Below are 21,674 nucleotides of genomic sequence, written 5' to 3' on the forward strand. Positions count from 1 at the left end.
CTCTGCCATGGGGCCAATGCCACTCACGACTTCCTCAAGCGCCTCGACCAAGTAGGGAAGCAGCTGGGCGGGGCCGTCCTCGTCGGTGGTCAGCGGCTTCTCCAAGCCCTTCTCATAGAGTGCCTTCAGCGCCACGCGAGACCTCTCCTCGAGGAGCGCGAAGGTCGCGCGGTCCTCGGCCAGAACCTTTGCCTTGGCGTCAAGTTCGGCCTTCTCCGCCTTCACCTTCCGCTCCAGCTCCTCCAGCCGGCCGCGCTCAGCGGCCTGCACCTTCGGCGACTGCTCCAGCTCGGCGTCGCGACCCTTGATGGCGTCTTCCCGAGCCTTCATCTTCTCCTCCTCCGCCTCGCGGCCACGAGCTTCTTCCACACGCTTCTCACGCAGGGTCTTCAGCTCGGCCTCCAGCCCCCGGCAGCGATCCTGGGCGACTTTGGCATCCTTCAGCGCCACTTCGCGAGCAGCTGCGGCTTGGGCGGCGGCCTTCTTCTCCTTCTCGGAGGTCGCCACGGCTTGGCTCATCGTCGCTCAAACAGACACATCAGAATGAAGCCAGCCAGGGACCAGCTCCAGGCGCCCGGCTACCAGGTGGGAGTCGGCGCCCTGGAGATCTTCTCGCAGCTGGGCCATCTCCAAAAGGGCGCGCTCCAAGACATCAGGGGAGGCAGAAGGACCTGGAATCAGCGATGCAGCGGGAGGAGGAGGAGAAGGTATCGTCACCACAGCCTGGGAGACTGGGGGCTCCTGAGCCTTGGAGACCTCAGCAGCCGAGCCGGACACCGGTGCCTCCGGAGCCAGCGGGGCCACGTGGGCTGACTCCTCCCGAGGATTCTTCCCCAGGCCTCGTGAGGACGACCGAGCCGGAGAAACATGAGTGCCAATGCTGCCCTTCTCCATGGAGGGAGACGCAGCCGGAGCAGGTTGGCTGGTCCCGAGCAGCACCACCGCCTCCTCCTTCCTTTTCTTCGCCGCAGGCGTCGGCCTGATCGCACAGCGGAGAGGCGTCAAGGACAAGCAGCAGAAGCAAGAACGAAACAAGGCGAGAGCACTTACTGGTCCACCGCGGTGTAGTCCACCCTCCTCTTGCTAAGCTTGAAGCCCGAGAGCCTCCCAGCCTGGGGCGCGGGTGCACGGGCTCCGGGGACGGAGGAAGGAGCAGCAGATGGACCAGAAGCAGCCCCTGGCGGCGTCAGAACAGGAGCATCATCTTGGGAAACCAATGCCGACCTTCCCCTCGTCGGGATCACGGGCGGCTCCCCTCTATGGAGATCATCGGTCTCGTCGTCGTTAGGCATGGTGCGGAGGAGGTCAGCCTTGCGCAAGGGGGAGGTCTCCCCCATCCCCTCGGGGGTCGCCTCCTAGTTGCGCTCCTCGTCTTCCTCCTCTTCCCCCTCCTTGCGAGAGTCGTCAGAAGACATGACCACCGGCGCCGCCGCCACCGGGGCTCCAGGGGGCGCCGGCGGCACCAGCCCGCGCCCATCAAAGGTGGGCATGGCGGCCGCAACTTGTGCCCCGTCCTTGCGAAGGAACAAGGGAACGAAGGCACTCGGCGGGTATTCCTGGTCGTCCCCGACCAGGAGGCGGAGAGCCACGGTCAGCTCTTCGTCAGGCAAGGTTTCCGGGCTCAGGCGAAGCAAGGGACGCATATGCGCCTGAAGCGGGGCCACGCGCAGCATCATGAATTCCCTCAGGAGCATGGCCCCTGTCACCTTCGCCGCCTTCGCGTTGCCCGGCTTCAGGTGGGCGTTCATCTTCTCCAGCACCGACGTCGCCCGGTCATCAGTGAGCTTCGCACGAGACCACCCCGCGTTAGACTGGGGCATCTCCGTTGGCAGCACCAAGCGTGGGTGGATGCATTTGGCGTCCATCATGACCCACTTGCTCCTGAAGCTGTCGGCCTTCTTCCCAGTCTTCGAGATCGAGTTGGCCTTGCCGGCCGCGATGAAGTTGGCGCACCCGGAGGTACGACCATCATTAATGCGAAGGAAGAAGAAGTGGCGCAGCAGAGCCACGGACGGCATCACGCCGACATACGCCTCGCAGTAGAAGGCGAAGATCGACAGAAGGAGAACAGAGTTGGGATGAAGATGCAACGCCTGCAGCCCATAATGGCCAAGGACCTCATAGAAGAAGTCGGAGAAGGGGGGAACCAGCCCCGCGACAATGCTGCTCATGAAGAAGGGGGGAAGGTGCTCCTCGCAGGCTCCGGCACAACAGAGCCAGCCCGGAGCTCGGTCTTCCCCCTCTCGTTGCTCTCTCCCGCCGTTAGTAGGCGCGTGATGGCGAGGTTCTTCTCTGAGACACTGGGCGCATACAGCGCCGGCTCGTACCAGGCGGGCGTCGAAGAAGCCTTGACCTTCCGGGGCGCCATTGGTCACTGATTCGGAAGGGGATGGGAGCATATCTGGATATTTCAGAAGCGAGGGGCGAGAAAGGGGATCTGGAGCAAGGCGGAAGAAAGCAATGAAGGCAAGCGTAGCCCGTGCCAGCCTTTTGTCAGACGGGCAGTTGCCGAGGCAGCGTGGAGAAGCGGAGACGCCCACGTCCAATCAATCGCCACACGTCGACCAAGGTCGCAGGCTGTTGGGGCCCGCGGCGCGCCGCACTTGCCCTTTGGCTTCGCCTCGAAGCCAAGTCGAGCGCGCCTTGGGCCCGGGGGCTACTGTCGGCGTCCTGGGAACGGGGGTCCCCAGACTTGCCTGCCTGCGGCCCACGGCGTGGCTCCCCCAGCGGCCCCGTACGGCCCATCTTCACCAACCAACACTCAAGACCCTCGCGAGGGCCAAGCCTCGCGAGGCGGACGACACAATACCTCCTCGGGAGTGGCCTCATCAGGCTGGCTCGCGAGGGGCGGAGAGATCAAGGCAAGGGACACCTCGCGAGGTTCAAGTGACGCAAGCCATGACGACTGGAGCCAGGCGGGCGCCAGCGCGCGCAGTGTCCTCGTTTCCTCTTTGGTGCTAAAGGGGCAAGCGCAGGCGAGGAGTCCCGAGACATCAAGCAAAGGTTTCCATATCGGTGCAACGAGACCAAGACCAGCAGGACGGTAGGACGGAGGTCACCGTGGAGCTCAAGACGGCGTCACCACCAGAGCCTTTGGCAGGCGAAGACTACTTTTGTCAGGATAGCTTGTACTAGTTGTCCCCCTTCAAACTGGCCGTTGTGGCATCCCTTCCCGCTCAATATTTGGGAAGAGGACCAAGGCCTTTATAAATAGGACTAGCCACCACAGTAGGAGGCAACTGATTGAGACCATCCTCACCCGCACAAGTTCATCGAGCACAAGAACACCTCTCCTCAGGAGGCTGTTCTTCCCTTGTACTGTTCATCATCAGCCCAAGAGGCAATCCACCACCACCACACTAGAGTAGGGTATTACACCACATCGGTGGCCCGAACCAGTATAAATCTTGTGTCTCTTGTGTTGCGAGTTCGACGAGCTAGGCTTTGAGATCACAGTGAGGGTGAGGGTGTGATTAGGTAGGGAGAGATCTTCGCGCGCACCCCAGTGTTCGAACCTCAAGGGGTTTGCCGGAACCCGAAATCAGACACGATGAAATACTTTGTGTGGTGAAGATGGAGCATAGCCAGACTATATGATTTTGTAGGGATAACTTTCTTTGTCCATGATATTTTGAGAAGACATGATTGCTTTATTAGTATGCTTTAAGTATTATTGTTTTTATGTCAATATTAAAATTTTGTTTTGAATCTTATGTATCTGAATATTCATGCCACAATAAAGAAGATTACATTGATAAATATGTTAGGTGGCATTCCACATCAAAAGTTCTATTTTTATCATTTACCTACTCGAGGACGAGCAGGAATTAAGCTTGGGGATGCTTGATAGTCTCCAACGTATCTATAATTTTTGATTGTTCTATGCATTATATTATCTGTTTTGGATGTTTTATACGCATTAATATGCTATTTTATATTATTTTTGGGACTAACTTATTAACCTAGAGCCTAGTGCCAGTTTATGTTTTCTTCCTTGTTTTTGAGTTTTACAGAAAAGGAATATCAAACGGAGTCCAAATGAGCTGAAAATTTACAGTGTTTTTTTATGGACCAAAAGAGACCCCCGAACCACCGGAACTAGAAGAGTCGCGAGGAGTCCACAAGCCAGGGGGATGCGCCCTACCCCCTAGGCACGCCCTAAGGGCTTGTGGGCCCCTCGGGCACCTCCTTGACTTGTTTCTGACGCCAAAAATTCTTACAAATATAGGAACCTCCGAAAAGAACCCTAGATCGGAAGTTCCGCCACCGCAAGCCTCTGTAGCCATGAAAAACCAATCGGGAGCCCGTTCCGGCACCCTGCCAGAGGGGGAAACCATCACCGGAGGCCATCTTCATTATCTCGTCGGTCTCCATGACGAGGAGGGAGTAATTCACCCTCGGGGCAGAGGGTATGTACCAGTAGCTACGTGTTTGATCTCTCTCTCTCTTGTGTTCTTGATTTGGCACGATCTTGATGTACCGCGAGCTTTGTTACTATAGTTGGATCATATGGTGTTTCTCCCCCTCTACCTTCTTTTGATGAATTGAGTCTTGCTCTTTGAGGTTTCGTTATGTTGGATTGAGTATTGGATTTGAGAACACTTGATGTATGTCTTGCGATGGGATATCTATGGTGACAATGGGATGTTCTATTGATTCACTTGATGTATGTTTTGGCACTCAACTCATGGATTCCCGAGGTGACATTGGGGTAATCTATGCATATGGGTTGATGCAGGTTTTTGTCCTACGTTCTTCGATAGAAAATTTGGAGTGATTCTTTGTTGCACGTTGAGGGATTGTTATGTGATCCAATTATGTTATCATTGTTGAGAGAATTTGCACTAGTGAAAGTATGAACCCTAAGCCTTGTGTTTCAAGCATTGCAATACCGTTTTTGCTCACTTTTGTTACTAGTTACCTTGCTGTTTTTATATTTTCAGATTACAAAAACCTATATTGACTATCCATATTACACTTGTATCACCATCTCTTCGCCGAACTAGTGCACCTATACAATTTACCATTGTATTGGGTGTGTTGGGGACACAAGAGACTCTTTGTTATTCGGTTGCAAGGTTGTTTGAGAGAGACCATCTTCATCCTACGCCTCCCACGGATTGATAAACCTTAGGTCATCCACTTGAGGGAAAATTGCTACTGTTCTTCATCGACCACGCCCTGCCCTCGCTTCGCCCCACCCATGGCCAACATCGTCTACAAGAAGAAAGGTTGTGTAATAGACATCAGTGTCGAAGCTCCGTTTTTCATCGACCATGCCCTGCCCTCGCTTCGCCCCACCCATGGCCAGAGCTCGCCGAGCTCGCGCTGAGCATTGGGCCGCTCATGCCGCCCAGGTGGCGCCTCTCGATCGCAGTGTTCCCCGCCACCCCGTTCGCTTCGCTGACGGCGCAGCTACACACACTAGTGCTCATCGACGGTAGAACCTGCCGCTGCCGCCCTTCGCGTGGAACGGTGATCCGTCCTTCTCTCGCCGTCGTGGTAGCTCTTGGACGCCGCGGCGGATGGAGCCGGGGTCGTCCTCGTCGTCGGGCTCCGGCTCGCCGGCGCTCCGCCCCGCCAAGCCCGAGCCGGAGGAGACGCCGCTCGGGCGCCGCACCCGCAGCGGCGCCCTCGTCATCAACGAGGGTGCCCGGCACTCCCCGCGCGGCTCCCTCCGCCTGGTCCGGCCGAAGCTCGAGCCGGGGCTGCACCCGGTGAAGCCGGAGCACGTCGAGATGGCGGCCCCCGACGACGAGTCCGCCCTCAAGTGGGCGAAGGAGGACTACGTCCGGGAGCAGGTACGCCACCAGCGCCGGGCATACGCGGAGCTCCAGACCCGGCGCCGCGGGCGCGAGGAGGGCGGCGTCATCGTCCTTGATAGCGACGGGGAGGACGAGGCCGGGCTGTCCAGCGCCCCACCGCGCTCGGCGATTCTGGCCAGGGCTGCAGCAGGGACGGCGGCGGCACAGGCGAGGCACGCGACGACGACGATGGCAACGGCGGCAACTACACCCGCTTCTACAGGTCGGCATGTAGACGACGGATGGCGGCGGCGGTGGCGGCTAGGCGTAGTTTGGCGTAGTTTAGACGTAGTTTGCATGTTTTCATGTTTTTTGTACAAATTTCAGTGAAGTTTCGCTGAGTTCGTGCCAAAATCGCCGGGTTTGCATATATTTGTACGGAATATCGCCGAACCCAGGGCGACTTGTGGGCCGACGACTGGGAACAAAGTCACCCCCACGCGCCAATCTAGCGTCGGCTCGCCCCCAGGCGGCTCATTTTCGGCGCCCTGGGGGGCCGAACGCCTGGAGATGCTCTTATATTTAGGAACGGAGGGAGCATAAAGTTGGATGGCCAGCTCCACTAGCACTCTCCACGTACACGTCCAAACATGCCGCTGGACATTTGGGTGTTTGTTTTGATGGATAACTTCACATCCTAAACACCAAAAGGAGGAGAGAAGCGAACTCCTTGTACAGTTTTTTGGGCCTATTCGGTTTGGAGGATTTTCATAGGAAACACATAGGAACAAGGATCCCCCAGGAAAATTTCCTATAGATGCGTTCGGTTTGTAGGAAATGTGTACATGAATTTCGTAGGAATACTATTTCATTTTTTGTGTTTTTGAAGGAAATTACACATCTACTCAAAGCTCATTTTGCGCATAGAAACGAGGCGAGTCAATTATTTAGAATGGCAAGTGCCATCCTATAAAATTCATATACTAGTCCTAATTTCTATGTTATGAAATCCTCCTAACCGAATGAGCCCTTAACAGGAATGCAACAGGTCCTGTGTTTGGCTGGGGTGTGCCTGTGTTTCACTCACACTGCTAATAGCGGATTGTTTTCCCGGAATTCGGGGGTTCAACCTCAACCTATGCCGCATGTCCAGCTCCGCCCCTAATCCATGGCGCCCCGCAGAGATCGAGGCGAGGCCAGCCATGGCCGCTCCACGAACTGCACCCTCTCCACCCCACACCGCCTGCCTTCTACACATCCCCTTCCCCCTCCCCACTCCCCCGCTTTTGCACCGCACCACCACCTCTCCCTCCTCCGAAGCGCGCGGCGGCGACGACGGGACGACGAAGACGACGGCGTACTGAGGGGGTCCGGCGAGCACGAGCGCGGGGAAGAGGGATATGAGTTCGTCCGCCCCGTCGCCCACAGCGTCCAACTGATCATCCTCCACCGGCCGGCGAAATGGTAAACTCGCCTCGCGCGCTTTGCGACCGCTCGAGTAAAATGCAGTGGCAAAGCGGTGTTTAGCCAGGGTCGCGATTGTTCCCCTTTTTTCCCCGGTCTGAAACTCTGAATCGTGGTGATTGGTTGCATAGTTTTTACCCAAGGATTCGGTAGAGTTATGCCTAGCATTGCATTGCATGGATTGAGACTAGGTTCCTGATTAGGCAATAGATTTCGGATCCAAGCGAATTCTTTCTTCTTCTTCTTCTTATTATTATTTTCAGAGTTGCAACCTTTCGGCATTGTGAAATGCAAACGCATTGTCATCGTTTATTCAGAGGCTAGCATAATTGAGAGACGTATATTTTCATTTCTAGGGGACGAAAGTTAATATTATAGTAGGCTCACATGTGTGGGCTGAAGAACCTGATGTTGCTTGGGTCGATGGAGAAGTTGTTAAGATCAATGGCGACGAGGCTGAGATCCAAGCAGCCAATGGAAAAAAGGTAAGTTGTGTTGTATAATACTGGTACTTATGGGCATTCAGTTTGATAAAATACCGATACTTATGTTTACTGTCACAATTTTAGATCGTTTCAAAATTGTCGAAATTATATCCCAAAGATATGGAAGCAGCTGCTGGTGGAGTTGATGACATGACAAAGCTCTCCTATCTCCATGAGCCAGGAGTTTTGCAGAATTTGGCCACCAGATATGAACTTAATGAAATCTATGTATGTTCATCTTTATTACTGCTTGCTGCTTGGCCACTTGCTCTAGATATGCCATTATGTTAGCTGTACTGTCTTGAGTTTAATTTTTGGAACTCAGGTAATGTTTCTTATGACTGATATGTCTTCGTTTGGGCAGACATACACTGGAAATATTCTCATTGCTGTGAATCCTTTCCAAAGATTGCAACATTTATATGACTCACATATGATGCAACAGTACAAGGGTGCACCATTTGGTGAGTTAAGTCCGCATGTTTTTGCTGTCGCAGATGTTGCATACAGGTAAGTAAACATAGCTGAAAACTGCTTTAGTATTTCCTCAGAGGACTGGTTGATCTCATTGTTATATTTTACATGTAATAGGGCTATGATTCATGAAGGAAGGAGCAACTCTATTCTCGTGAGTGGTGAGAGTGGTGCTGGTAAAACAGAAACAACAAAAATGCTTATGCAGTATCTTGCCTATTTGGGTGGCCGCGCTGCAACAGAAGGAAGAACAGTAGAACAACAAGTTCTTGAAGTAAGGCAGCCAGTACTTAGCCATGCAAGACAGTTGTAATGTTAAGTTATTAATGCATCAATTGAACTTTTCTATTTTAAATTCTTATATCTGCAGTCAAATCCAGTCCTTGAAGCTTTTGGCAATGCCAAGACTGTCAGAAATAACAATTCTAGGTAGGCCAGATTAGAAAAAAAAACTGCGTGTATAAGTTTACTTGCATGGTTCCAAATCATGGTGGTGTATATATATGTTCCGATCTCATTATGTGTCCCAATGTTTGGTGCAGTCGATTTGGTAAGTTTGTTGAGATTCAATTTGATAAGCATGGGAGGATCTCAGGTGCTGCTGTCAGAACATACCTGCTTGAAAGGTCACGAGTATGCCAAATTTCTGATCCTGAACGCAACTACCACTGCTTTTATCTCCTTTGTGCGGCACCACAGGAGGTAACGATCAATATTCTCCTTCGGTACTTCTTGTGGGTCTCAATGAACTCACTGTTGGTGTTTTCTTACACTAACTTGAGATTTGGTACCTAACACAAATAATCTGCATTGGCATTCAATTTTCAGGAACTTGATAAGTACAAATTAGAAAATCCTAGGACTTATCATTATCTTAATAAATCAAATTGCTACGATTTGGTTGGGGTCAGTGATGCTCGTGAATATTTGGCTACCAGAAGAGCAATGGATATTGTTGGTATCAGTACCCAGGAACAGGTAACTCAATCCTATATGTTCTTTGATATGATTGGTGGCTGCCTGAACTGATTTTGTTTCTCACTTGCTTGCACTTAATTTGTCTTCAGGATGCTATTTTCAGGGTGGTTGCAGCTATTCTTCATATTGGCAACATTGAATTTGCCAAGGGGAAAGAAGTTGATTCCTCAGTTTTGAAAGATGACAAATCTAAGTTCCATCTTGAAACAGCTGCTGAACTCCTTATGTAACTACCTTTATTTAGTTCTTTCTCTAATGTATGGTATTACTACGTGCAAGCTCCAATGATTGCCTTGTATTCTATGTCAGGTGTGATCCTGGAGCTTTTACAGATGCTCTCTGTAAGCGTGTCATGGTAACACCAGAGGAGGTTATAAAAAGGAGTCTTGATCCTTACAGCGCAACTATCAGCAGGGATGGTTTTGCAAAGACAATATATTCCCGCTTGTTCGATTGGTATAGAATAGTGTCCTTTTGTTCTTTATTACATATATATGTTACACGTGTCCAAATTCCATTGCAACACGGGAGAAAGATTGCATTCATTGTTTCAACCCATCATTATATTGCAGGCTTGTTGATAAAATTAATAGTTCCATCGGGCAAGATGCTAACTCTAAATGTCTTATTGGTGTCCTGGATATCTATGGTTTTGAGAGCTTTAAGTCAAACAGGTAAAATGTACAGATTTACTGCGGTCCAGCATTGTATTTATAATCCACTAGATTGTTCTCACAAATTGGCAAATAATGTTTTCTGCAGTTTTGAACAGTTCTGTATTAATTATACAAATGAGAAATTACAGCAACATTTCAATCAGGTAACACTTGCTCACAAGAAATGGTTCATGTACACCAAACACCCATAGCCGTTTGACAACTAAAGAACATATATTTACTTGAAAGGTGCCTCTATGATCTTTTTCAGCACGTTTTTAAGATGGAGCAAGAGGAATACACTAAAGAACAAATTGATTGGAGCTATATTGAGTTTGTCGATAATCAAGATGTTCTTGATCTTATTGAGAAGGTATGTGTAACCATTGTACATGAATGGATAAAGGATTTGTAAGATCTTAATCAGTTTAATTGCATCCAGTATATTGATGGGAAATCTCAAGTATTGTAATAGGGCATGTTTATCATAGTTTATCTTGGTAGGCATCAGTCATGCTGATATGGTCGTGCTGCTGTAGAGTGCAATCCAATACTTCTCAGTTAGTGCCTATTTGGCCAAAGTTAAGCTTCACCTAATGGGCAAGGCTGGCAAGGTTAAAACAAGATCAATCATTTTTTTCCTCGATCAAATGAAGCACTCCATTTACAAACCAGTCATGCTGTCTTCGACCAAAAGACGAAAAATGAATAAAAGTTAAGAAAGAAACAATCGAGGCTAAACTAAGCAAGCCTAGAATAAGCAAAAGTAAGACCCCCACATTGTCTGGAGGTCATGCTTGCAGCGGCAGGGCTCGTAGAGCTTTAGTGCCGACTAGCCTCCACAAGTTTGCGTAACCAGAGAAGCCCTATTTTAGGCAGGCAAATACACGTCTTTTTCTTGTGCTTATTTTACATCTTTTAAAATCAGTTTTGCAATTGATGCTCACTCATTTCTTTTACATGTATTACTGAAATATCCCTCGGCAGAAACCTGGTGGCGTTATTGCACTTCTAGATGAGGCATGGTATGCTTACCATATCTTTGCTTTGTTCATTTAATCAATTCTATTTTACTGTGTATGTTCAGTTGAATATTTGAATTAATGGCCGTCGTTAAGATGCAAAACTATGTTATAATTGTTGTCTATTTAACTGTTCTTCAGTATGTTTCCCAAGTCAACACACGAGACCTTTGCCCAGAAGCTGTACCAGACTTTTCAAAAGCATAAACGGTTTGTCAAACCTAAGCTATCTCGCACAGATTTTGCAATCGCTCACTACGCTGGAGAGGTTAGCTTTTATTCATTAAATTCAATTGCTCCAGGATATTGTCGGGTTTTAACTAATACTTATACTTGCGGTATGCAGGTGCTGTATCAGTCTGACCAATTCCTTGACAAAAACAAAGACTACGTTGTGGCAGAGCACCAGGAGCTACTGAGCGCTTCTAGATGCTCCTTTATCGCAGGATTATTTCCTCCTCCGCCAGAGGAAACATCAAAATCCTCGAAGTTTTCTTCGATTGGTGCACGCTTCAAGGTTTCCCCCCTCTTTCGGTTCTGCATGATTATCCTTTAGAATTTTCTGCCAGTTCTATATCTACCTATCAGCATCTCTATTTCTTCTTCAGTAATACTATTATGCATGACTAATTTTTACCAACTTTTGTGTGGCAGCAACAACTTCAAGCTCTTATGGACACATTAAATTCTACCGAACCTCATTATATCAGATGTGTTAAGCCAAACAATGTCCTAAAACCGGCAATTTTTGAGAATGTCAATGTTATGCAACAGTTGCGTTGTGGTGTAAGTGCCTCTGACCTATTATCTGTTTTTTTTTACTGTACTGCAGTTTAATGGAGGCTTGATCTATCTCACAAAGTTCCATTTAATTGCATGCCATGTATCATCAGGGTGTACTTGAGGCAATCAGGATCAGTTGTGCCGGTTATCCTACACGTCGCACATTTTATGAGTTTTTGCATCGTTTTGGAATACTCGCTCCAGATGCCATTGAAGGAAAGTAAGTTCTTATTAGTCATGCAGATTTGTAGTTAACATCACTGAATCATCATCAAGAGTTTTTATTTGCATATAAAAGTGATAATAGCTAAGATTTTCTTTTTTGTATCTCAATAGTTGTGATGAAAAGGCTGCATGCAAGAGGATTCTGGAAAAGAAGGGTCTTATAGGCTTTCAGGTAACTAATCTTAACTATTCATCTCTGCCTTGGCACATTTCTTTCTATTAAATGTTCAATCTTCTGTTTCTTTTTTTGAACTGAAAATGTTCAATCTTCTTTGAATGCCTAGCATACATTGGATAAATATTAATGATCTGGTAAAGGAAATACTGTAACAAAACTGGTTTACTTGCTTAATTTGTAGCTTATATAGGTTTGAACTATCGGACTAATTTGTAGCTTATATAGGTTTGAACTGTCAGACTATCGCATGCAGGGTGGCCTTACAGTGCTAGCAGAAAAAAATGGGCAAATACAATATCGTCAGAATTTAATTATTTAGCTTACACTGACACTTGTTTGTACTTTTCAGATAGGTAAAACAAAAGTTTTTCTGAGAGCCGGACAGATGGCTGAATTAGATGCTAGAAGAACTGAAGTTCTCAGTGTTGCTGCAAAAACAATTCAAGGGAAAATACGAACACATATCATGCGGAAGAAGTTTGTTTCTTTGAGGAAGGCATCTGTATGTTTTCAGGCAGTTTGGAGAGGTCTGTTTGGCTTGTACTTAACTGTAGACCAGGTGAATTTTCATTTTACCAATAATGCTAAAACCACACTTTGTGTTTTAGGAACATTGGCTTGTAAACTCTATGATCGCATGCGGAGGCAAGCAGCTTCTGTCAAAATTCAGAAAAACCAACGTGGGCATCAGGCTAGGAGGTCCTACAAACTGCAAGTTTCTTCAGTTCTCGTAATACAAGCAGCATTGCGTGCAATGGCAGCAAGGAATGAGTTCAGACATAAAAAGCGATCTAAGGCAGCGGTTACAATTCAGGTGCCCTTCAGTTCTTCCAATATAATAAGACTACACAATTATGCAGCTCTTGTTTTTATCTGGGTTCGGTAAAATCCTAGGAGAACTGCTATGCAGCTTGTTACTGGCTCAACACATGATATATTCCTAAAGTCCTGATTCTCTGTTACAGGCTCGTTATAGGTGCCATCGAGCTCATTCATACCATAAGAAGTTAAAGGCTGCAGCCATTGTTGCACAATGCAGATGGCGGGGAAGGATTGCAAGGAAAGAACTCAGGAAACTTAAAATGGTATGTGTATTACCACAGTAAATTGAACTACGGAAAGACTAAAAATCTGACTTCAGAATTTTAGACATGGCAAATCGAACGCTTTTCTTTTCATGGCAATTTGTATTGGTGCGAGGATGGCAAATTCTCAGGGCATGTTTGGTTGCCATCCACACTTTGCCACACTTTTGTGCCACAAGTGTGGCAAATTGAGGCAAATGTTTGGTTGCAGCCACAGTTGTGGCATGCTACACTTATTCAGTCACATACCCCACTTGTCATAGACTCAGTTGCTAGCCAACTTTTGCCACAAGTGTGGCGACCAATTTGGCCACCACAAAAATTGTGGCATGCCACGTTTGTGGCACACAAGTGTGGCAAAGTGTGGATGGCAACCAAACATTCCCTCAGTTTGCAAGCACGGCAGTTTCCTGGCAAAAAATGAACTGAGGCGGATTTGCCATGCTCGCCAACTAAACTTGCCATCCTCAGCGAACACAACTTGCCATGAAAAACATTTGTTTTGCCATGCCTAAAAATTTGGCGTTCGCTGGATATCCAGGTCCATGGACTATTGTTACATAGATATTAGTCATGATACAACATGAATAGCCAGTCCTTACTGGCGTGTCCACCTGGGACTGGTGCTGTGAATTTGATTCCTTTAATGGCTGGGCAGAGCGCCTATCATCAGATTTTTAAAGTTCCCTAGTCCTATTTATACCTGCTGTTTTTACGGTTTTATAACATTGTTATATAAGCCAACTCATGCTAATCCTATGTGATTATCCCTATGTGGCGTACTCATGCAACTGCCTTCTTCTTTGTGGGCATCAAATCAAAATAAAACTTTTCCAAGAAAATTCTATTTGTGTTCTTGATGCTATGTACCTACGTATAAAATTGTGAGTTCAGATCCATTATGCATTAAGAGTAATCAAATTGACCAAAAAGAGTTAAGTGCTAAATTAAATCAGAAGGAAAAAGATGGAAAAGATAAATACCGCTATTCAAACAAACTTGCCCCTTTTTGTTTGTTATATTTGAAGTTGAAATTTGTGGAAGTGCTATAACACTGTAGACTACCTCGCTTTCAATGAATGGCCCCTTCCGCTTGCCATGGCCCTTGTGCCTCCTTGCACTGCAAGTACTTAATGCGGTAAGCAATCTGAGTAGATGTTGGGCAGCGGATAGTTTTAAAAGACGAGGACTACCAAATCAGGCCACTGTGTGGTGCGCCATCAACATCATAGTTGACCCATCATCTTGGGAGGTTTCCTACAGAAAATGGCTGGTGAGACATGGTTCCACTCAGCCCACCTGGGTTTGAGTCCTCCCATCTTCTTTAGGATGAAGGCTAGGGGGTTTCTTCCCCTCATAGTTTAACCTTCATCTTTTCCAGCGTTAGTTGTTCACCAAATATGGGCACACATCATAGCATGGAGAAGCTCGCTGGCTGCACACCTCAGATTGCGGAGTCCTTTTAATCTTGACGGAATCAATCTTAAAAGCGTGTTCTTCAACACCACAGGAGAGTGTTTTGATGAATTGGAAGGAAGAAAGAATGAATTTACTTCGATTCATTGTTTAGTCCAAGCAATCAAGAAAAAAAACACATAATAGAGGCTGGCCAGAGTGAAATGCATAGATAGCTTCGGTTAAACAATGCTTAATAGCCTCTTGCAGTCCTGAATTTTGGGTTTCAGTTGCCATCCAACTTGTGAACTATTTTTCTTTTGTTTTAGGCCACTATACCTTTGCCTTTGGATCTATTAACGTGCTGTTTGCGTTACTTAAGTTTGCGACGTACTGATTTTGGTTTTCAATTCTCCCTTAATGAAGGGACATGCAAAATCATAATTTCTGTGCATTCAAAGCACAAAACCATTTATAGTTCATTACTATTATCTTCTTCAGGAAGCAAGAGTTATGTATTGTTAAGTTCACGAAATCAGTAATAAGGTTGCACCAACGCACAAAATTATCACTTCTATTCTAATGCATTGCTATTATCTTCTTATCAGGAAGCAAGGGAAACGGGTGCACTCAAGCAAGCAAAGGATAAACTTGAAAAGACAGTGGAAGAGCTTACATGGCGTGTGCAGTTAGAGAAGCGAATGCGGGTACAATGTTACTTATTTTGTTGTTTTATATATCTTCCGCTTCATATAAACACTTAAAATAAGAAAAATGTGTTACAATCATGACTTGATTTTCTATAATTTTGACCTGTTGCTTCACAGAAGTACTTTTGATGTGCAATGGATCGTTTCAATCATTTCACACAAATCAATTCATATGCATACAGACAGATTTGGAAGAAGCAAAAGCCCAGGAGTTATCAAAATTTCAGAGTTCCATGGATGCCCTGCAAGCTAAATTGGATGAGACAAATGCAGTGCTTCTAAAGGAACGAGAAGCTGCTAAAAAGGCTATCGCGGAAGCACCTCCTGTGGTAAAGGAAACTGAGGTTATAGTCCAAGACACTGAGAAGGTTCATACCTTGAAAGCAGAGGTAGATGAACTTAAGGTACGCAATCTACTAGACTATCACCATTGCAGTTGTTGACCATAATTTCCTAATGTTTGGTTCGTCCAGTAATTTTGCACAAATAAATACTATCAGATAACTAAGCACTTTCATTTGATGATTCACTTTCAATAATTTTGTGATGTACCCCAACTCATTTGCCTGTAGACCTCGCTTCAATCAGAAAAACAAAGAGCGGATGAATTAGAAAAGAAACGCTCCGAGGAAGCACAAGCAAATGAAGAAAAGCAAAAGAAGATAGAAGAGACTGAAGTAAAAATACGCCAATTTCAGGACTATCTGAGAAGGTTAAGCTTTTCACATGTTGCTTGTTATGCATACTGTAATCCCTTCTCTTTCTTCTCTATAGCGGACTCCGAATTACAGCCATGTTAATATCTAAGTACATTGTCATCATGTTATGCGACATTGAGTCTCCATCTCATAGTGCATATTATCTGCATATTCTCCTTCAGGCTAGAGGAGAAGTTATCTAATGTAGAATCTGAAAATAAAGTCCTTCGTCAGCAAGCTGTTTCAGTGGCTCCAGCTAAAATTTTGTCGGGACGTTCCAAGTCGAATTTACAGGTGAGCCAGTTAGTAGTTATGTTTTATCCTTTGTTCCATCTTGGACAATACATCGGTAATATACATTGCTTTTTAATTTTTGCAGAGGAATGCGGAAAGTGGTCATGTATCAGTTAGCGATTCAAAAATAACTCCTGTAAGTGGGCATGCTCTATATATTGGGGGGGGTGCTTTGAGTTCCTGGACAGCGCATCAAACTGATATCCATCTTTTTTTTAATCTTTTGGTGTTTCAGGAGTCCGCTGTTGTAGCCTCTCCTAAAAAGGAATATGACATAGACGATAAGCCACAGAAATCTCTAAATGAAAAGCAGCAGGAAAATCAAGATCTGTTAATTAGGTGCATAGCCCAGCATTTGGGATTTGCCGGGAATCGGCCAGTTGCTGCTTGTATTATATACAAGTGCCTTCTTCATTGGAGATCATTTGAAGTAGAACGGACAAGTGTTTTTGATCGGATTATTCAGACCATTGGACATGCAATTGAGGTTCTAACCATGAGATTCAACCTTACTATCAATTTATCATTATCTACAGTAATGCTGAATTACTATTTTCTGTGTTTTATAGACACAGGACAATAATGAGGTCTTAGCATATTGGCTCTCAAATGCTTCAACGCTGTTGCTTTTGCTTCAGCGGACGCTGAAAGCGAGTGGGTCAACAGGAATGGCTCCACAGCGTCGACGGTCGTCCTCTGCTACTCTTTTTGGAAGGATGACACAGGTACACAAGTTTTGCTTCTTTAACAGAAGCTTCATAATAGTTACTGAGTGATTCTGTTTTTCTCTTTCCAGAGCTTCAGAGGGACTCCACAAGGTGTAAATCTTGCTCTAATAAATGGAAGCATGGTTAGTGGAGTAGAGACACTGAGACAAGTGGAAGCCAAGTATCCCGCTTTACTGTTTAAACAGCAACTTACGGCATATGTAGAGAAGATATATGGAATGATCCGGGATAATTTGAAGAAAGAGATCTCTCCTTTGCTCGGATTGTGCATTCAGGTGCCTATGCTTTCTAAGTTCAGAGAATGATAGTCATTTTACTAGCTTGACTTTTATTTGTGGAATAACAAATATGGGTACATTATTTCTGCTTAATTGGCATCATATTTGCTATTGTCGTCATCAATTCAGGCCCCAAGAACATCAAGAGCAAGCATGATGAAAGGATCTTCTCGCTCAAACACAAATACAGCTGCACAGCAAGCTTTGATTGCTCACTGGCAAGGGATTGTGAAAAGCCTCGGAAATTTCTTGAACATACTTAAAGTGAACAATGTTAGTTTGTTGTTTCCTTTTATTTCATGTATAACTAGGGCAATATCTTCAGCAGTTGTAAATTGTAATACCATCACTCATAATTATGTGTATGTTTATTTAACATGATTAAAGATGTATCTAATAAAATCCTACTTGTTTGTATCACTGCCCCAGGTTCCTCCATTCTTGGTGCGGAAAGTATTCACTCAGATATTCTCCTTCATCAATGTACAGCTATTTAACAGGTAAAATATATTTACGTAATAATGAACTACACATATTTGATTGCCTGTAAACACCAGAATTGGTTGACTGAGCTTCATATGATTATTATCTATCTTCAGTCTTCTATTAAGAAGGGAGTGCTGCTCATTCAGTAACGGCGAGTACGTAAAAGCAGGATTAGCTGAACTTGAGCATTGGTGCTATAGAGCTACTGACGAGGTAAATAAATAAGGGGCAGTAGAGCTATGGTAGCATCTATTTTTCTGAATGGGTTTTAGTCCTGCATATTGTTCTAGACCATATAGCTGTGCCTAAATCCTGTTATGTTATTTACAGTGATCAACAGCAAAACGAAGTACAAATAAGATATTTTTGTCATGTTCATTTCCCCAAGAAGTTTCTGAGTTGATTAATAGTTGTAAAAAAGCTGCCTCAAATATTGATTTCTCATCTAGTGTTTTTTTAGAGATTAACTCATCTAGTGTTTTCGTACTTGCAGTATGCAGGTTCAGCCTGGGATGAGCTTAAACATATTAGACAAGCTATTGGTTTCCTGGTATGACTTTTCATGTGCTCTTAGAACATGACTTCCACAAATATTTGTTCGGTAGAATAAGTATCTAGGCTATTGCTGATAAGATATGAGAAAATGATTGCAACATGACTCTGGAGTTCGGACTGGAACACCCCTTTGATTATCTCTCACACACACCAAAATGCGTGTAATATTGTGTTAGAAGAATGGACACCCTTTTAGTTATTATTTTTCCTTTAAAAGTTTTCCTACCGAGAAAAAACCACAAGCCGGAATTTCGACTTTGGGGACATACTGCGGACCTCAACACTTGAGATACAAGAATTGATACAAATAATTGCAGTATTGCGCATTTGCCAAATTGCATACACATGTCTCTCACATATATCATTTTTCCAGGTGATTCATCAAAAGCCAAAGAAAACGTTGGACGAAATAAGTCATGACCTCTGTCCAGTAAGTGGAGAAATACATTAAGTCTTTCATTACGTCCCTTTGTTTGAAAAGTTGGATTTCCTTGGAATTTTATAACAACCCTGAATATCCTGTTCAGGTACTTAGTATACAACAGCTATACAGGATCAGTACTATGTACTGGGATGACAAGTACGGAACACATAGCGTGTCCCCAGAGGTATGTTTCACAGTATTCATACTTGTGCTCCATCTAACCTGATAAGAATTGATCACAGATGATTTTTTAAAATTAGGTCATATCAAACATGAGAGTATTGATGACAGAAGACTCCAACAATCCTGTAAGCAATTCGTTTCTACTGGATGATGACTCAAGGTTGCTACCTCTCTACTCCTATCAGTTGCATATACTATGACAACTCATCTCAAATGCCTCCTACTTAACCTTTCTGCACTTTGAAATGCAGCATACCGTTCTCCGTCGATGACATATCCAAATCAATGCAGCAGATTGACATATCTGACATCGAACCGCCCCCACTCATCCGGGAGAACTCGGGCTTTGTATTCTTGTTGCCGCCCCCTGAATAAAGCGTGTGTTGGCCAGAACGAAGCCTAAGGCATGGGATGCACTGGCCCGGACGGATAATTGGGCAGTCTATGCAGATTGAGTTTTCCTATTTACCAGTGACCAGTGAAATGCAACACCTGGCATCCTTGTCTGAACTTTGGTGTTCTTTCCTGGTAGAAGCTAGGAAGTTGATGGCAGATGTGCATTGCCTGAGCTCACCTCAAATGTAGTTTCACCTCAGTGCCACAGATTCTTTATTTTGTTTCTCTACTCATTTCCTTCCATTTATTCTTCTTAAGAACAGAGTGGTGACAATAGTTCCATTCAGCTAGACAGAAAGTTTTAGCAGATTCAGCTGAGATTCGTTCATTCCGTAGACCCTTGTGTAGTTTTAGAGCACTTTTGAGGTGAGTTTGCAAGAGCGGTGTAATAGGAAACATTTTCCCTTTGCTATTCAGTCATACACATTATGTGCAACCTTTGTACTAATCCTGTGTATAGCAGTATACAAAATTGATCTGCAGCTAATGATTCTTTGCTGTGTGAATTTTAGTGCTCATCTGCTGGTTCAGTGACAGACATTGGTTTTGTCGTAGATTGTTTTCTGTGTCACTTTCGTTTGATCGCGTCTTCATTTTCCCAGTAGGATGTGTGAACTGTGACTTGTTATATCTTCTTGTGCTAGAAGCCTTAACTCAAGACTACCTTTGTTAATCCAGATTTTTTGTACATTGTTTGCCTAAAGAGAAGTCATTTTTTAATAAACTTTTTTACATCCTTGATGTCTTGAGTAGCTCTTGATATCGTGTTGTTGCAAAGTCAGGTGTAATTGATATCGTCATGATATTAATATATTACCATTTTTGAGAAAAAAAAACACAATGACACACACATACACAGATGATTAGGTACATTTTTTACCTAATTCATGAGAAAATCAATTCACTTCAACATGTGTTCCTTTTTCTATCAAAAAAACTTATTTTTCGAAAACATTAGGAAAAAATTTGAGCTGTAATAGGGGGTATCTAGTTTTTTCAAGAGAAGTACAGTTTCCCCCCTAAAATCCTCCTTGATAGGTCCATATCCCCTGAACTCTAAAACCGAATTAGTTATACCCTAAACGTTTAGAAAACTGGTAGAAATGTCACACTGGGTGATTTTGAGGTGAATTCAAGGTGGTTTTCGTCCTAATGATGCTGACGGGGCTTTTTTCCTCGATAATCGCCGCTGAAGCCACTTCTTCTCCATCTTTCCACCGTTGCGTTGCCCTTGCCAGGGTGGCTGCCCCCTTCAAGACCCAGATGATTATGGATAAGAGTTTTTTTCAGCAGCGATTAAGTTGGCAGCGCCGGCAAGTCTTACTCAGACGACGCACTGAAAAGGCGTTGCCAAATTATCTGTATGTTTTCTTTTGAGGGGACCGATTTTTTTTTGAGGGGGTCGAATTTTTTCTTTGTAAGCCGAAAAGGAGAAGAAGAGATCGAAAGAAAACGGGAGAAATCACTCCGGCCTTCTTACACAGCGAGGCCCAGCCCAGCTATCATTCAGCTTGTCCCTTTATATGCCCCTCCCCTCCAAACCCTAAATCCTCAGCCCTCACTCGTCTCCAGCCGTCACCCCCCTGGAGTCGGGTCCTGCCTGCGAAATCACACCAGCCATTAGCCATCTCACATCGAGTCCCCCATGATTCTTCGATCTATTTCGTCCCCGCTGCATTTCCCAGCTTCTTCTCTTTCTTCTTCAATGCGTTCTTCGCTTTCCCCTTTGGTGTTGCGGGGATCTTATTTTTTGTAGAAGAGGATTAGGGTTTCGCCAAGCGCGGTGTTTCGCCGCGCGAGCAGAGCTGGCAGATGACGACAAGCAAGACAGGGACTCTGCAGCGCCCCCGGTTCAGATCGGGGGTCGCGAATGATGCATCCGTCTAGGGGAATCTCCGATGCCATTCTCACTTTTCTTCACGCGCCATATTTGTTTCTGCATAAATTGGGTGGAGTGTTGGCCTCGTGAACAGAAATTATTAGCATATGACGACAAGCAAGACAGGGACTCTGCAGCGGCCCCGGCTCAGATCGGGGCTGCGAATGATGCATTAGTCTAGGGGAATTTCTGATGCTAATCTAATTTACAGTTTCTTCTCTCTTAGTCTTGCCCTGAACGGACATGAATCCCACCGGTGTTTGCTGGGTTATTTTTTTCCATTGGATTTTAATCTGACGTTGTTTGCTGAATTTGTGCCGCAACAAATCCGGTGCAAGCATAACTAGCATATGACGATAACCAAGACAGGGACTCTGCAGCGCTCCCGGTTTCATATCGGGGGCGCGGATGATGCATCCGTCTAGGGGAATCTCTGATGCTATTTTCACTTCACTTGCTTGTTCTTCATTTTTTTTCCTTTTGTTGTTTTGACTTAGCTGCCTGTAACAGTGTTCAATACAGTACAGACATTTTGCAATGAATTCCTTTCAACT

General features: G+C 45.4%; 1 protein-coding gene and 3 pseudogenes across 1 annotated transcript; all 4 read left to right on the forward strand.

Moving 5' to 3' along the window:
- The first annotated feature begins 6,806 nt into the window (after positions 1–6,806).
- Positions 6,807–19,747, forward strand: LOC109763857 (myosin-11). The gene is made up of 38 exons (XM_020322729.4): positions 6,807–7,208; positions 7,565–7,693; positions 7,778–7,921; positions 8,058–8,203; positions 8,285–8,441; positions 8,538–8,596; positions 8,710–8,869; positions 8,996–9,145; positions 9,235–9,371; positions 9,455–9,601; positions 9,718–9,819; positions 9,908–9,965; positions 10,073–10,174; positions 10,789–10,826; positions 10,965–11,091; positions 11,170–11,340; positions 11,478–11,609; positions 11,717–11,826; positions 11,943–12,003; positions 12,359–12,536; positions 12,618–12,823; positions 12,975–13,094; positions 15,098–15,196; positions 15,382–15,603; positions 15,772–15,911; positions 16,080–16,191; positions 16,277–16,327; positions 16,427–16,678; positions 16,761–16,916; positions 16,988–17,194; positions 17,327–17,470; positions 17,627–17,697; positions 17,797–17,896; positions 18,177–18,233; positions 18,612–18,668; positions 18,766–18,846; positions 18,923–19,005; positions 19,097–19,747. Exons 1-38 carry the CDS (start codon positions 7,206–7,208, stop codon positions 19,218–19,220), a joined length of 4,593 nt encoding a protein of 1,530 aa, XP_020178318.1. The 5' UTR covers positions 6,807–7,205; the 3' UTR covers positions 19,221–19,747.
- Positions 19,748–21,046: 1,299 nt separating this feature from the next.
- On the forward strand, positions 21,047–21,146 carry LOC120970156 (small nucleolar RNA R44/J54/Z268 family; annotated as a pseudogene).
- A 74-nt stretch (positions 21,147–21,220) lies between these two features.
- Positions 21,221–21,319, forward strand: LOC120970155 (small nucleolar RNA R44/J54/Z268 family; annotated as a pseudogene).
- A 144-nt stretch (positions 21,320–21,463) lies between these two features.
- Positions 21,464–21,563, forward strand: LOC120970154 (small nucleolar RNA R44/J54/Z268 family; annotated as a pseudogene).
- The last annotated feature ends 111 nt before the right edge of the window (positions 21,564–21,674 follow it).

Source organism: Aegilops tauschii, chromosome 7 (assembly GCF_002575655.3).
Source record: "Aegilops tauschii subsp. strangulata cultivar AL8/78 chromosome 7, Aet v6.0, whole genome shotgun sequence".
Lineage (NCBI taxonomy): Eukaryota > Viridiplantae > Streptophyta > Magnoliopsida > Poales > Poaceae > Aegilops > Aegilops tauschii.

Excerpts from the sequence above, each read along its gene's own strand:
- LOC109763857 (XM_020322729.4), top strand. Across the intron at positions 9,146-9,234 it reads GTATCAGTACCCAGGAACAG|GATGCTATTTTCAGGGTGGT; the intron begins GTAACTCAATCC and ends ATTTGTCTTCAG. Across the intron at positions 15,912-16,079 it reads TTTCAGGACTATCTGAGAAG|GCTAGAGGAGAAGTTATCTA; the intron begins GTTAAGCTTTTC and ends ATTCTCCTTCAG.